Source organism: Antechinus flavipes, chromosome 5 (genome assembly GCF_016432865.1).
Source record: "Antechinus flavipes isolate AdamAnt ecotype Samford, QLD, Australia chromosome 5, AdamAnt_v2, whole genome shotgun sequence".
Classification (NCBI taxonomy): domain Eukaryota; kingdom Metazoa; phylum Chordata; class Mammalia; order Dasyuromorphia; family Dasyuridae; genus Antechinus; species Antechinus flavipes.
In genome coordinates this window covers 26,661,217-26,678,018 of record NC_067402.1, presented here as the reverse complement: position 1 = coordinate 26,678,018, position 16,802 = coordinate 26,661,217, and the positions used below count along the sequence as shown (strand labels likewise).

General features: G+C 38.7%; 1 protein-coding gene across 2 annotated transcripts; it reads left to right on the top strand.

Moving 5' to 3' along the window:
* The first annotated feature begins 10,682 nt into the window (after positions 1-10,682).
* On the top strand, positions 10,683-16,408 carry OXSM (3-oxoacyl-ACP synthase, mitochondrial). 2 transcript variants are annotated; one of them, XM_052001324.1, is made up of 3 exons: positions 10,683-10,831; positions 13,010-14,013; positions 15,695-16,408. In XM_052001324.1, the coding sequence occupies exons 2-3, from the start codon at positions 13,040-13,042 to the stop codon at positions 16,095-16,097; spliced, it is 1,377 nt and encodes a 458-aa protein (XP_051857284.1). In that variant the 5' UTR covers positions 10,683-10,831; positions 13,010-13,039; the 3' UTR covers positions 16,098-16,408. The 2 variants fall into 2 exon arrangements, with proteins under 2 accessions (XP_051857284.1, XP_051857285.1); XM_052001325.1 differs by lacking the exon at positions 10,683-10,831 and adding an exon at positions 10,838-11,130.
* The last annotated feature ends 394 nt before the right edge of the window (positions 16,409-16,802 follow it).

Sequence of the window (16,802 nt, the reverse complement as noted above, 5' to 3'; positions counted from 1 at the left end):
TTGGACCATTCAAACTCAGCAACTTCAAGGATGAGCTTGGATCTTCACCTCCTTTCTTTATTGCCAGATTTTATTGTCTTTTCCCATCTCCCAACCCCCTCTATATGTTCTGATAGAAAACCAGAAACATGGAACTTTTTTGATTCCTCCTACGCTTGTTAGATAAGATATTTTTGGTTCATCTAGGAAACCTTTGAACTTTTCTCTTGGACCTGTGCTAACCACTTTTGTTTAGCTCTTGGCTAAAACACTGCATGTCGCTGAACTTTGTCTCTTAGAACTGTAAGTGTGGGATGTGTTCAGGGAAGGCTAGTATCTGTGTTGTGATCCCTTTATCAGGCTGCTTTCTACCTTTGGTGTTCGGCTGATTCACCTAATTCATCTGTGGCTCCAAGAAGCTGGAGCATGCACTGTGGCTACAGTCTAGTAAATCCTTTCCAGCAGATGGGCTAAACCAGGTTGAGGATAATCAAAGGGTCCCAAACCTATGGTAAGTTAGGGGGCTGTGGATCACAACATAGTATTTTCACTCTTTTTTGTTTGTTTGTTTTCTTGCATTTTGTTTTCATTTTTTTTCTTTTAAAATCTGATTTTTCTTGTGTATTTGTGGAAATATGTATGGAGGAATTTCACATGTTTAACATATATCAGATCACTTGCTGACTGGGGGTAGGGAAAAGGGAGGGAAAAATTAGAATCCAGGGTTTTGTAGGAGTGAATGTTGAAAATTATCCATATACATATTTTGAAAATTAAAAGTTATAATTTTAAAAAAAAGACTCCTCTGGTGGAATGGGAGGATGAGGACTATTTGTTCCAAAGGCCATGAAGGCAGATGAAACGTGTTGTGGAGAGACATCAAAACTCCAAGGTCATCCACTGTATCTCCAACCATTACGAGTCATCTTGACTCTGTTCTGCCATGGGACAGTGATGGCTTTAGGAGAGGGAGTAAGCCCACTACTTCTTGCTGCTCTGCCTCACTTAAATCCATTTTATTCATGAATCAAAAGACATCATCCTACTTAGAAGTTCACCATATATTTGATATACAAACAAAATGACCCACAGAAATGCCCCATCACTTTTAGAATTCTCTCAAAGGAATATTCAAGTTCTGCTGCTTTCTCTCCGTAAGGATGCCTTTTTGGAGGTCACAACCGTCCAAACCATGGCACAACAGTGTTTAGTTTGACCTCATTAAATGAGATCTTCCTGTCCTATGATGACTGAAATGAAACTGTGATTATTAATGAACTCCATTTACCAATGGAATAGATTTAACCTTGACCATGGGTTCTTAGAGAGACCTGATGGCAAGATGGATGAGATCAAGAATGACCCCCTGCACATCCCTAAGGGACGCTGTGATTTCCACCTTTCTGTGGGACAGGAGACAAACCTTGTCAGGCGCTCATTTCTTTACTTTCAAATCTCCAAGAAAGGTAGGGATAGAATTATGTCATCTACTACACAATGCATAGAAGTTCAGGGTTTCAAGATTAGAGTGACTTTATTGGACTGCTTTAAAGGAGCACACTCCTTTGATTGATATACAAAGGACAAAAGATAATTACACATATGGAACACAGATACAAATTCAAATAAAAAGTAATAAATCAGGGAAGTTATACAGAATAGAGTGGATAACAGAAGACAGAAATAAATGGGCTCTTCAACTTGGAAGCAAGATGAAGTCTCAATTCAACCAAGGAAAGAATGATTCAGATATTTGCCCTTAGCAGTCCTTAGGGAACAAGGGTTCGGAATCAAGGGACATTTTGGAAAGACAGCTTTCTTTATGTTTCAGGTTTTGGGAGCTCCCATTAGCCATTCAAAGGTGTGTGCCTTTTCTTTTACCTGGTCTCTTTTGAACTTCAGTCTTAAAGTTCTCTCCCAATACCAAATCATGTTTTCTTTATGTATGATGTAACATCAGCATGCCAGAGGTTTTTCAGCCAAATAGGATTTACATCTCCCCAAATGGACCTGCCTGAGGTACATATTGCATTAGGAAGGGAGTGTTGCAACAAAATCGAAGGATTTTGCTCCTTCCTGATTTTCCACGACTTTTGTCCATACATAACTCCTCAATCCTTTGTCTGATCTTGGTTGGCCTTCCAATATAAAATTGCCTAAATGTTATGATATTTCCTTTTGAAATGTCTTGATCTTGCATGAGATGAGGGGTTGGTGAGAATGCCTCCAATCTTTTTTCAATCTCTGGACTTCTGATTTAGAAACTGCTTGGGCACTTTTGGCTACCAAAAAGAAGATGAAAGAGATCAACTTCATTTCAGATTGCTTGAAGGAAAAGACAGAACACAGAAGAGAAGCTGGGAATCTTTATCATGTCCCTATTCCCAGTTTGCTGTTGTAGAGACTGAGGAAGTTTCCCTTAGGATGAGATCCAGAATTCTCTCTTAATTAAGCTAAATTATCTTGCTTCCAGTGGGAGAGCCTGGAACAACATCAATTTTTGGAAACTATGCTCAGTATCAAAGAGGAGTTATAATCTGTAATCAATGGAAGATAAACTTCAGTGGACCTATTTGTGATCTCATCTTTGTGGGCACTCCTGCCCTAGATGCAGATTTCAATTTATCTACTTCATCTCATCGAGTGTAATTTTTGTTCACATCCTTGCATAGATCCTCTGCAGAGGATCCATCCAAGTCAACAAGCATGTATTAAGCACTTACAATGTATCAGGCACTGAGGTAAGCACTGGGATGGATGCAAAGGAAGATAGAAACAGTCCCTACTCTCAGAGCTCAATAATCATGTATAAACAAACCATATACAGGATAATTGGAGATAATCACAGAGGGAAGCAACTAGCATTAAGGGAGATTAAGAAAGTATTCTTGAGGAAGGTAGGATTTAGGCTGAGCCAGAAAATTGAGAAAGTAAAGATGAGGAGGGGATTCCTGGCAAGGGAAAGAGGGAAAATGCATGTGGTCGAGCAATGGAGTTTCTTATGTGAGGAACTGCAAGGAAGACAGTGTTATTGGATCACTGAGTACTTTGGCAGGGATGAAATGGGGAGGAGCAGAGAGAATAATGAGAAGACTGGAAAGAGAAAGTGAAGAATTTTAGAAGTCAAACAGATTTCTGAAGGTTAATAGGAAAACACTGAAGTTTATTGAACAAAGAGATGATATGATCCAGACCTGTGCCTTTGGAAGATCAATTTGATAGCTGAATAGATGATGGAGTAGAATAGGAAGAGTTAGGCCAGCCAGTCATACTGGCTATAGTCTGAGCTATTGTAATAGTCTGGGTACAAGGTGATAAAGACCCACACTAGGGTAAGGGAAGAAGGGAACTACATGAAAGATGTTTTGAAGATAGAATTGACATTGGCAAATGATATGGGTTGTAAGAGAGTCAAGAGTTGAGGATTATACTTGGGATGTGCATGTGGATAGCAGGGAGGACTTTCCATGACAGTAATGGGAAGATTAGAAAGAGGGGAGTTAATGATGGAAAAAATGACTTCAATTTTGGACATGTGCAGCTTGAGATGGGACGTTTAGTTTGAGATGTCCAGAAGACAGTTGGAGCTATCTGGAAGTCATGAACAGGGTGAAGGCTAGAGCCAATTCTCTGAATCCTTTTTCCTTCTAATTCTCTGCCTTGTGGAAATGGAATTTTTGAAACCATGGAAACAACTCATCTATGAATTGTCCAGTAAGTTATTTAATCCATTCCTCCTCATTCTAAAAATTGCATTAAATTGCTTCTAGTTTAAATCACTTAAGATAGCTGAAAATCCATTAAGACTTTTAGTGAAAAGGAGTCTTGATATTATGATCACAAGTGTAGAGTTGTAAGGAATCTTAAAAGTTGGGGGCGGGGGGGTGTCTAAGACTTTTTTTTTTTTTTTTTTTTTACAACTGAGAAAACTAGGTCTGACCCAGAAATGTAGGTCAGAAAACTGGCCTACATGAGGCCACTCAAACAGTAAATGGCAGAACCAGGATCTGAAGATTCAAAGCCTTCCTATTCCAAATCCAGAGGTCTTTTTCTTATGCAATCAAGCTGTTCTTTCTTGTTTTCAACTCACCTCTTTCTTTTCCTCTTTTTCACGTTTTCATGTTTCACATTGAGGCCCCTTCTGGCCTCAATGAAGACTTAGGAAAGTTGGTCATAATAATCTAAATATTAATTTGAATCTTTCTTTCCTAATCTTTCTTTAATCATCATTGTTCTGAGCTGTCAAAAATATTTCAGTTTGGATCTGATTTGTAATTTCTAAGTAGGATACCCTTTGACCCAGCAATGTCTCTACTGGGCCTGTGTCCCAAAGAGATCACAAAGGAGGGAAATGGACCCACGTGTACAAAAATGTTTGTGACAGCCTTTTTTGTAGTGGCAAGAAACTGGAAAATGAGTGGATGCCCATCAGTTGGAGAATGGATGAATAAATTGTGGATGTTATGGAATATTATTGTTCTGTAAGAAATGATCAGCAGGATGATTTTAAAGAGGCCCGAAGAGACTTATATGAACTGATGCTGAGTGAAGTGAGCAGAACCAGCAAAACATTAAACACAGTAACAAGATCATATGATGATTGACTATGATAGACTTCTCTCTTCTCAGCAATACAATGATTCAAGACAATTACTATAGACTTGGGATGAAAAATGATGTCTGTATCCAGAGAGAGAGAGCTATGGAGACTGAATGAGAATCAAAGCATACATTTTTTACCTTTTTTGTTTGCTTTTTCTCATGGTTTTCCCTTTTGTTCTGGTTTTTCTTTCATTACATGACAAATAAGGAAATATTTAAAAGTATTATATATTATAGCCTATATCAGATTGCTTGATTTATTAGGAAGTGGAGAAGGAAAGGAAGGCAGGGAGAAAAAAAATTGGAACTAAAAATCCTACAAAGTGAATATCTGTATATTTCTTGTAGTATCTGTATATTTCTTGATCTTTTGTGAATTTTCTTTAGATTTCATATTTATTAGTGGATAATAGCATTTTAAGTGTCACATGGTGGCACTATTGTTAAATTAGTGGAAAAACTCCACTTTGTGTCTTCTGCCCATTTGGCTAAACAATTTTTAATAATACCATGTGAACTTTTGTTGCCACACTATTTAATTTTGTACTTACTATATAATCTCATTAACTTCTGTTTTGTCTACTTAAAATATTAAAGTCTGCATCAGAGACCACTAAATCAGGAAGGCACAAATTCTTCAGAAACTGTTAAGTGGCACATGATAGTCTGAACTTATATGAAATCATTCACAAAATCAAGAAATAATAGAATTGTGCACTTTTAGAACTAGAAGGGATCATAGAAACCATGCAATATTTATCAAATGCCTACTGTGTTCAATCATATGTGTGCTATGGGGTATGCAAATAAGTATAAGAGATGCTTTCCCTTTAAGAATTTACAATCTTAAAAATTGTAAGAGAAAAACAAGAAAACATAATAACTGCTAACAATTGTATATTTGTAATTTTCAAACTGTAAAATATCTTCAAATACATTATTTCAGAAAATCCATATGCAAAATTATAGTATTAAATAACAAGTAAAATGACAATATAAATGTAGTACTATAAAGGCAAACCCCTAACTCACAATTATAGGTTTTATCCCCTGAAGGTGAATCAGCCTCTAGGTGCTCTAAGGGTTTATATTAATAAACATATAACTCACAAGTGCCCAATAATATGTTTGGATAATCAGATATGTGATAGTTATTTCAATGCAAAAGCATTTACTAGAATTATATAAAATAACACAAAATATTCCCCTCCTTCTTCCCTTTTGTGCATTGGAAGCACTCTCCTGCCAACATACATATTCTTAATGGGGAAATTGATGAAATGTGGAGATGTGCTGTAGTTTACAGGTAGAAACAGATATAATACTGAAATAGTGTGTGGGGGAGAGAAGGGGGGAACTTTAACCTTCCCTTCTCAGAATTGGATAAATCTAATAAAAAATAAAGCTTTAAAGAGGTAAAGAGAATCTTAGAAAAGCTAGATATAATAGCTTTCTAGAAAGAATTGAATGGGAATAGAAAATGCTTTTTCTCAATGACACTGGTGCCTTTGCAAAAAAAAAAAAAAATGACCATATATTAGGGCATAAAAACTTTAGAAAAACAGAATATTGAGTGTATCATTTTCAATCAGGATGTAATTAAAATTAATGCAATGGACCGTGGAACCATAAATTAAAAACTAATTAGATACTAAACAACTTGATCTTGAAGAATGAGTTAGAGAACAAATTATAGAAACAATCAATAATTTCAATAAAGAGAATGGCAATAATGAGATAACATACCAAAACCTATGGGATGTAGCAAAAGCAGTAATCAGAAGAAAATCTATATCTCTAAATGTGCTTACATCAGTAAAATGGAGAAAGAAGATAACAATGAATTTGGTATGCAATTTTAAAAACTAGAAAAACAACAAATTAAAAATCTCCAGTTAAACAGTGAATTGGAAAACCTAAAAATTACAGGTGAAATAAAATAGAATATATAAAAAGGGTCTATAAAATTGAACATATACATATCTATAATTGAGTTTAAGAAAACCATTGTATTAATAACTAAAATTAGGAATTGATTTCATGAAAAAAAAAGATAACCCATTGGTTAATATGATTTTTAAAAAATGAAAACCAAACCACTAGTATTAAAAATGAGTAATACAACTAATTAAGATAAAATTAAAGCAATTATACAGTATTATTTTGTCCAATTATATGCCAGAAAATTTAACAATTCAAGTGAAATGGAATGATTGTGATAAAATACTACTATGATATAAAGAATTATGAGCTACTTGATTTTAGAAAAGACACTTTCATGAAGAGTGAAATGTGCAGAATGCACTCTATAACAGCAATATTGTTCTAAGAATAACTTTGAACTAAATCATTTTGATTATTGTAAATACTCAAATCAATCAAAAAGAATCTACAAAAGAAGATACTATTTGCATCCAGAGAAATAGAATTCTTTCATGTGTGTACATGGAAATTTTTTTTTTTTTTTGCCTTTTTGTATTTAAATTAAAAATGAATTAAGACAAAATAAAACAAGGTGCTATATAGCCACTTCAGTCTCTGATCCTGTAGGCCTCTTCTGTGCTTAGCAGGTGTCGCTGCTGCTTGAGGCCTCTTGGCTAAGTGGACTACTTAACTGGGTTCCCTGCAGAGCATCTGATTCTGCTCATTGGCAGTTGCTTCCAGTATCTGGTTTACTTGAGCTTTGGCTCAGGCACTGTTATGCTCCTAAAAAAACTAAAACTTCTAGTTAAGGACCAATGAGAAGGCCTTCCAGGTCTGTCCTCTCTAGTTCTCAGCTCTGAAGCCTATCATCTCTTTAGTAACTGGACCTCAATTGACAGTGTGAACCTCTCTGTATTCTAGATTCTTTTCATGAAAATTTTGGTCTCAGAAAGGAGCATCCTTGAATTCTCAAGCTGTGTATAAACATGTCCTGTTGCCATGTTCTTCTGTGCAAGATACTGCTGCAGGATTATCGGGGTTAGAGGAAAAAAGTATCCTTTTCTGACCTATACGTTCGGTAAAGGGCACAAGTCAATCCTCAGAACTTCTTTATGAGTTCAGTACTTGTTTAGAAGAATTGCACATGTTTAAGCTATAATAAGATTACTTATTGTCTATGGGAGGGAGTGGAGAAGAGGCAAAAAAAATTTGGAACATAGGGTTTTACAAAGGTAAATGTTGAAAACTATCTGCATGTATTTGAAAAAAAAATTAAAAAAGAAGTTGAGTCCTTTACTAATGCATTGTTGATAGAGTTGTGAATTAATCCAGACATCTAGAGAGTAATTTAGAACTATGCCCAAAGGGCTATCATATTGACCCAGCAGTGTCACTACTGGGCCTGTGTCCCAAAGAGATCTCAAAGGGGGGAAAAGGACCCACATGTACAAAAATGTTTGTGGCGGCCTTTTTTGTAGTGGCAAGAAACTGGAAGCTGAGTGGATGCCTATCAGTTGGAGAATGGCTGAATAAGTTATGAAATATTATTGTTCTTTAAGAAATGACCAGCAGGATGATTTCAGAGAGGTCTGAGGAGACTTACATGAACTGAAGCTTAGTGAAGTGAACAAAACCAGGAAAATATTATACACAGTAACAAGATCATGTGATAATTGACTATGATAGATTTATTTCTTCTCAGCAATAGTGATCCAAGACAATTACTGTAGACTTGGGATGAAAAATGCCATCTGTATCCAGAGACTGAGAATCAAAAGCATACAATTTTTTACCTTTTTTGTTTGCTTTTTCTCATGGTTTTCCCATTTGTTCTGGTTTTTCTTTCATTACATGACAAATAAAGAAATATGTTTAAAAGTATTATACATTATAACCAATATCAGATTGCTTGCTTTCTTGGGGAGTGGAGAAGGAAAGAAAGGCAGGAGGAAAAAAATTGGAACTAAAAATACTACAAAGTGAATATTGAAAACTACTTTATGTGCAATTGGAAAAATAAAATATTATTATGGAGGAAGGTGGGGAAAGAGTTCAGTCCTTTAGAACTGACTTTTAAGAGCTGACAGTCTTCCTTACTGATTAAATTGGGATTGGTGAAGTCCTGTCTCTCCATTCCCACATCAGTGAATATGCAGGAAAAAGGTAGTAGAGCCATCCACAAGAGACAACTTCTTTGTCTTTGCCAGTCTTCAGCTGAGACTATTCAAAAGTCTAATACCCTTATAAATCAAAAAAGGGTCACTCAAAATGAGATCCCTATAATTTGATTAAGTGGATTGTAGAATTCTATTCATTAGGCATTTCCTGATCAGCTCTTTCCCCATACTTAAGAAATAATACAAGGTAGTAAATATGTACCATAAGTATAGATAAGCATATGTAAGTATAGATTATGAATTGAGAAAAAGGAGAGGGAATTGCAATAAATGGGATTAGAAAATTTCATTGGAAAGAAAAGGGACTATAACAGTCATTTAGGTTAGAGGAATGAGTAAGAAAAGTTTGGGGAACATGTATTTTGGGAAATAGGGAGATCAACTTGATTGTAATTAGTAGAGAAGTAGCATCTATGGAGATAACTTGTAAAATATCTCTATTCATTGCAATAATCAGGAATTTTAACTTAAAACTATCAGTAACAGTATTACATTAACATAGCAGGGCATTTTTACCAAGTCCTACTTAGGGTTAAGGAAAGGAAGGTCCAGAAAAGAATTGAATGGTGGGAAAAAGAATTGGGTTTCATTTGGGAAGTTTCATTGTGTTTTCCTTAAAACAACAGCTCACTTTTTAAATATCTAGTAATAGTGCTAGTAATGTTTTGTGATGCAATTCATGGAATACTACATCTCTGAAGAATTGAAGTTGCAAGCAACTCAAAGAGGAATAGAGAAAGCAAATGGAGGGGAGAGGAGGGAAAAGATTGCAACATTTTACCACAAAACTTTGCTTGAGAAATAGTCGTAAAAAACTGTTATCAAGGAAATGTGGAACCAAAAAAAGGACTAGAACAATAAAATATTAGAACTTTGGTAGATCCCATGAACCTGGAAAGGCTTCTCTATATATTTCTCTGTATCTACTGATATGGAATTCCAGTTCCATAAAATTAAAATAAATTTGTTCGCCAGATTGACTGCAGGGTCTCACCAATATGGGGCTACACCAAGCATCAAAGCCCATATACTAAATTACCCTAGAAGGAAAATCCTCCAGGCACAAATTCTGTTTCTGAAGGTTTCCTAAATTTGTCACCTGTCCCTTTTGCACTAATTTATTATTATTTCATAGAAGCAGTTTTATGGTCATCCATAATAATAACTTCAAAGAATGAGTTCGAAGCGATCTCTGAAGAGACAGTAAAGACATGAATCAGAACACCCAGGTTTAAACCTCGGCTCTACAACTTGCTATCTCTATTATCCAGTGGAGGAGAGTAATGGTTTCCAAATGTGTTTCTTGTACTTCATGTGTACGGCCTGGAAGTCATAAAGGAAGAAGAAACAAAAGGGTCAGTGTAATGGTTTTGGACTAGGAGGACTGGAGTTCAAATTCTGCCTCACGTTTATATATGCAAAATCACTTGCAGATGCAAATGGAAGTGAAATTGGGGGACATTCTCCCAGCACTAAATCTCCACCCGAACTTGCAGCTCTTAAAATCACTACAATAAAACCATTAACAGGCCAAGGCCTGTTTGTTCCGGAGCGACCGGCATTAGGAGGTTGGACCTGTTGACCTTTGTCAAAGTAGTACCGGAGGCCCTACACGGACGAAACGTAGTAATATACAGCTTGGAGCTACCAAATCCGCAATCAGTAGGCCTGGGTTCAAATTCTGGCTGCTTTGGGCAACTTCCTAAACCTTGTGTGCCTCAGTTTGTAAAATAATGTTGTTCTCCGTGTCCTCTAAACTGTCCAATTAATGCTTCCAGACTTGGATGAATGTTATCGAGTATAATTATATTTAAGAGCTATTGTATTTAAAAAATATATATATATATGGGGGAGTGTTGCAGCACATGACACTCCCATCACCCGAGCCTACAAGGCAGCGTCTGACTGGGCCGCAGCACGCGCACGCGCACTCCTGGCGCAGGAGTGTATGACGTCAGCTCACTCGACGCTTCCGGTTCCGAGACGCAGGCTCGGAGCCCGGAGAAAGGAGGTGGGGAAAGGGAAAACTGGAGGGCAAAGCCCCGCCCCCGCCCTTCCATCAAGCAAGGGCAGAGGGGGAGGGACGTTGCGTATCGCGTCATCCTAACGAGGTGGAACGTGGCTGCACTGCAGCGCCAGACCGGACCCAGGTACCAGGAGCAGTGGCCCTAGGGCTTCCCTCTCTCCCTTTCTCCTTAATGGAGGCGACCCTGTAATCGTCGCTTCCCCAAATCCTTCCGCCTCGGCCCAAAGGCGAGCCCCACATAGGCGGCCTAACCACGGGAACAGGATCCCAGCAGCCGTCTACTAGGCCACGCAGACGCAGAGCCTTCGCCTCCTCCGCGCAGCCGTCGAGAGCTTTTGTCTCTTCTGCGCAGGCGCTGAAAGCCCTCGCTTCCTTTGCGCAGGCGCCAAGCCAAAGCGGGCGGGACGTGACGTCACCAACCAGGTCCCACCTCTCTGACCTTAGTCGGGGTTCCTTTTCAACAGGCGTGGTCTTCTTTGTCTGTGGGAGAGCTTGCTGCGACCCGGCTTTGGCCCGAATATCCTCGGGCAGCCCTCGGGTTAAGCAGGTTTTTAAATCCCTGATTTTTTCTGCTGGGGAACCGAGGAGAGTCAGTCTTCTCGGTGCCTCAGTTTCCCCACCTGTCAGACGAGGAAGTTGAAGTACAAGATGACGTGGCCCCCTCCAGCTAGGAATCTATGTCCGTATGACTCCCATCGGCCCCAGCTTTCTCCTTTGCAAAATGAAATAGATGTTGCCAATATCACTGAGCGGAGTCAGCCTCTAAGCCTCAGTTTACTCGTTTATAAAATGGTACAAAGCTACCCATTGGACCTGGACCTAAGGCTCAAATGAAGTAACGCATGTTCTTAACCATAATGATTAATTTGCGCTGTTAAGCATCCCCAAACTCCAGGGTGGAACTGAGCCAGGAAGACTCAGGAGACATCCTTCGGGGGCTTTCTCTAAGGACCATAAGCTGCAGAACGTGCGGACTTACCCTAGAAGGGATTTCCTCACTTGGCAGTTCCCTGCATCATTAAAAATAAGAAATGCCTTCCCTGATTAAATAAATGCAAAGTAAATGCGTAGTAACACCTAGAGAGCATCCAGAAAGCTTCTGGTAGAGATGATCTCTCCGAGGAGTTGTAAGAGGTGGAGCCTCTGATGTTTCAGTGCCTGCAAAGTGCAGGTGCTCCGTCAGACACACAATGTGTGCATGAGATTTCAAAGGGTTGACAAGCTGGTAAACGTCATTTATAACCATTTTTTCCAGTTCTTATTTATAATTTTCTTGGTTTGAGCAACTTCCTACTTTACACGCTTGCAAACTGGCAAAGTACAGAGAGCAATAGGATTTTAGATTAGGGGTTAGAAAAGACTCAAGAGGTCATTTTAGAAAATTGCTTAGTGGATCAAAGGTAAATAGCATGCTTATGGGCACTGACATACTATGTACCAAAGGAGGCCTCTTCCTGACAGGCGGCGTTTTATTTAACTTTTTTGTGTGTGTCATAATCCCTCTTAGCATTTTGGTGAAGCCCTGGATCCTGTTCTTAGAAGATTAAAAAAAAAAAAAACAACTAATTTATTTAATAATTTATTATTATTATTCAAACACATGCATAGTTTTCAATATTCACCCTTGCAAAACCTTGTGTTTCAATTATATTCGCCATCCCTTCCTCCCACCCTCTCCCCTAGATGGCAAGTAATCCACTATATGTTAAACATATACAAATCTAGAAGACTTTAAGTATATCAGTTGTTGAAAAGCACCAAGATGATGTCCCTATGTTGGGGTCAAGGTAAAATGGTATGTTTTTAGATTTGAGCATAAATTGGATTTAAGTGAGACAGTTGCTCAAAGTTTTTCTCAATCTTCTAGAGTCATGTACATGTATAAGATAACAAAGTAATTATATTGAAATGTTATGAAGATATTTTTTAATAGTTCTTGGACCCCAGGTTAGAAACTCCTACTGTAAAGCTAACCCTCTGTAAACTATACCATAATGCTGTAATATATATCCATGTAATGGATTGCAGACTTGTATTCAAATCCAGCCTCTGATCCATTTTAGCTAGTGACCTTGGGCTTAATCTCCCAGAGCACCCTAGGTAACTTTTTCAGCCCAGGATGCATGAATTTTTCAGAAATGCTGTAATAAATGAATTAAACTCATAAAGGTGGTTTTTGAAGAAAGGTTCTCTGTGAGGTTCCTTTAGCAATTCACCCAAAGCTGCTCCTTGATTACAGAAGTAATTGCAACCCGGCTTCAGAAGAGCGGCTGCTTCATAGCTTTGTTCTGGTCTGTTTCAGGAGTGAGCATCTCATGTTCCCATCTCCACCATGTTGCCCAGCATGGCAATGAAAGTGGCACATGGTGGCATTCCACCCTCCAGATTACTGCCGTGGCTAATTAGGAGCAAGCCGCGGTTTTTGTGTTCTGGGCCTCCGACCAAAAGGCGACGTCGAGTTGTGATCACTGGTATTGGATTAGTCACTCCTCTCGGGGTTGGAACCCAGTTAGTGTGGGATCGCCTCATCCAGGGGCACTGCGGCATTGTTTCACTGCAGGGTGAAGAGTACAAGAATATCCCGTGCAGAGTTGCCGCCTATGTGCCCAAAGGGGCTGTGGAAGGCCATTTTAACGAAGAAAACTTCGTGTCCAGATCGGAGGCTAGAACCATGTCCTATCCCACCATCTTGGCCATCGGAGCGGCGGAATTGGCGATCCGAGATTCTGGCTGGCACCCTCAGACAGAAGCCGATCACAGGATTGCTGGGGTGGCTATTGGTATGGGGATGGTTCCCCTGGAAGTGATTTCCGACACAGCCATGATGTTTCAGACAAGAGGCTACAATAAAGTCAGCCCCTTCTTTGTCCCCAAGATCCTGGTTAACATGGCAGCGGGTCAAGTCAGCATCCGCTACAACCTTCAGGGCCCCAATCATGCCGTGTCAACTGCCTGCACCACAGGCGCACACGCTGTGGGCGATTCTTTTAGATTTATAGCACATGGAGATGCGGACGTGATGGTGGCCGGAGGAACAGACGCCTGCATCAGCTCCTTGTCTCTGGCCGGATTTTCCAGGGCTCGGGCTCTGAGCACAAACTCCGATCCCAAGGTGGCCTGCCGCCCGTTCCATCCCAAGAGGGATGGCTTTGTGATGGGAGAGGGAGCGGCCGTCCTGGTGCTGGAGGAGTACGAACACGCTGTTCAGAGGGGCGCCAGGATATATGCGGAAATTCTGGGCTATGGACTCTCTGGGGACGCCGGCCACATAACAGCCCCCGATCCAGAAGGAGCAGGGGCTGTAAGGTAGAGCTTTTCACCTTTGTTCCTCAACGTTAAACTGATTTATTCTTCAGCGCCCACCCCCTCTAGTGCCCAAAGACTCCAGATAGGGCCTCCTGTTCTTACCTCTCCATTCCATCACAGCTAATTGTTTTCTGCTCCATGTTTACAGGTCTGAGCTCTTTCAGTGCCAGAGTAGATAGATAACATGTGATTTAAATAAAAGAATCCTTGATATTGCATTGTCTCCGAGACTTTGAAGTAGTAAATATTAAGGTTAGGAATTTTATATATGATGTCAGGCTGGTGGAGAAGTTGTTTTTGGCCTGCTGGATTGGGGCATCGGAAAAATTTCATTATGTTTTATTATATTTCAAATCACCCCCTTTCTCTTCTCATCAGCCTTCTTAGCCTGGGTTTGAGGGGCCCCCAATTCAGAAGGTGCTAAACAGGTGGTACTAGCTGTTAATAGTTGGCTGATTGTTAAAAAAAAAAATTAGAAAATATACTTGGAATATTAAGGGAAAGCGACATATAATATTCTTTGCAACAGACATTTTAAAATATTAGCATAGCTTTGTTTTTAGTAAATTAGTAATTTCATAACTTAATAAATTTACTTTTCAGCTTTTGAAAATTACTGTCTTCAGTGAAGATAGTTTTCAAAAGTTATTTGGTAGCATGCAATCTATGAGCCAGATTATCTAGTGACCAAAAATGAAGGCTTTGAAGCCCCCACTGATCTCCATGCTCTGGGTGTTCTCTCCATTCGTGCAGATTATGCCTCCCAGGATTCAGGGTAGTTGTTAATAGCTCAGTATCAATGGGACAGGAGGCCCCTAGTGGAGTACCCCATAGATGTGTGCTTGGACCTGACTTGTTTTTAATGATTCTATCAATAACTTGGATGAAGATAAAGATGGGGTGCTCTGTTCAGTGCTGAGCTCATTATAGGCAATTGTTATTTCTTCTCTCCTCACCCTTTCTCCTAGTCCCGAGGACTTCTCCCCGGGAAAACATGCAAATTTAATTTAGTTAGAACATAGTTTCATGGACTGGAAGAGACCTCAGAGAGCATTAAGTACAATCCCTTCATTTACAAATTAGGAAACTGAGAAAAGTATTGTGCTTAAGATCATACATGTGTTTTACACATATGATGTGTGTGTATGTATATATATATGTGTGTGTGTATATATATATATACATATACATACATACACATATATATGTATATATTTCAGACGAGGCCTTTAATTTCATAGGTATATAGAGAATTTATGGTATGTAAATTTCCGCTACTAATGCAAATGAGGAAATGCATTTCAACTGATAGCCTTAAAGCTGCTCAGAGGACTGGAGGCTAAATGACTTGTTCAGAGTCACCTAGCCTGTCTGATTTAGACACATGAAGCCCACCTTACCCCAAGGCCAGCTCCCTATGCCCCATGGTACTTGCCACTCATAGTTTATTAAGGATTGTTAAATCTAATTCTCTGAATAAATGTGTAGGAAGATTTTAGAAAATCAATATGAAGGAATCTTGCCATACATATTAAAAATAAGTTAAGTTTCTAATCAAATTTATCTTCTCTAAAAATATTGCTAAATAGATGTGTATTTTGTGTTACTAATAAAAGTATTGGTCCAGACAGAGGACATTTATTCTTGACAATTTACCTAATGAAATGTCTTTCTTCCTTAGATGTATGGCTGCTGCAATTAAAAACGCAGGCATCTCTCCTGAAGATGTATCCTATGTCAACGCCCATGCGACTTCCACACCTCTAGGAGATGCTGCTGAAAATAAGGCCGTCAAACAACTCTTTAAAGAGCACGCTCATTCCCTTGCAATGTCTTCCACCAAGGGAGCAACAGGACATTTGTTAGGAGCAGCTGGAGCAGCGGAAGCTGCTTTTACTGCCCTGGCTTGTTACCATGGAACACTGCCACCCACCCTCAACTTGGACTGCTTGGAACCCGAGTTTGACCTCAATTATGTCCCACTGACAGCTCAGGAATGGAAATCAGGAAAAAGACGCATTGGATTAACCAACTCCTTTGGCTTTGGTGGGACGAATGCAACCCTTTGTATTTCTAGCATATAACTTGTATTTTGTGTGCACATGAACATTGATGCATGATGCTAATGATCACCAGTTGGATTAAGAAATAATATAAATATGTGGATAAACATATGGAGTCTCTTCTTGTTGTCTCTGCTTTGGGCACTTTCTAGTACCATGTTTCAAAAACCTACACATATCTTTTTTGTATTTCATCTTCCAGCTTATTTTTCTTTATCTTGGATTTCTACCCAATGACTTTAATTCTGTCTTCTGGAGCCCTCAGCATAAGAATCAAACCTTTCCCATAGAATAGCTGTATAAATAAAGACAACTTCCTTGGTCTCCTTAAATTTTCTTTATTCTTCCACAACTGTTGCGTGTTCTCCATGATTAATAATGGGCTCTTCAACACAACCTTTAATCTTGAAAGATGACATCAAATTAAACAGAATAATATTGCAACTTAAGGAAGTTATTTTATAATGTGTTTTGTTAGAAAATTAAATATTATTTTTACCATTGTTGAGAAAATTTACTTAAGTGGTACTTGTTTTTTTTAAAATTGGTTAAAACATGTTTCCTAACTCATTTTAATTATCCTGAGATACTAAAGTTATACATAGTCCAAAGAAAGAAATCTATTTGAAATATTGAAATTTTAATCACATGAAGTTAACATTTTCCTTCCAAAAGTTCAATCATTATACACACAGTTTTTGGACCTATGAGTTCAGTGGGATAGGC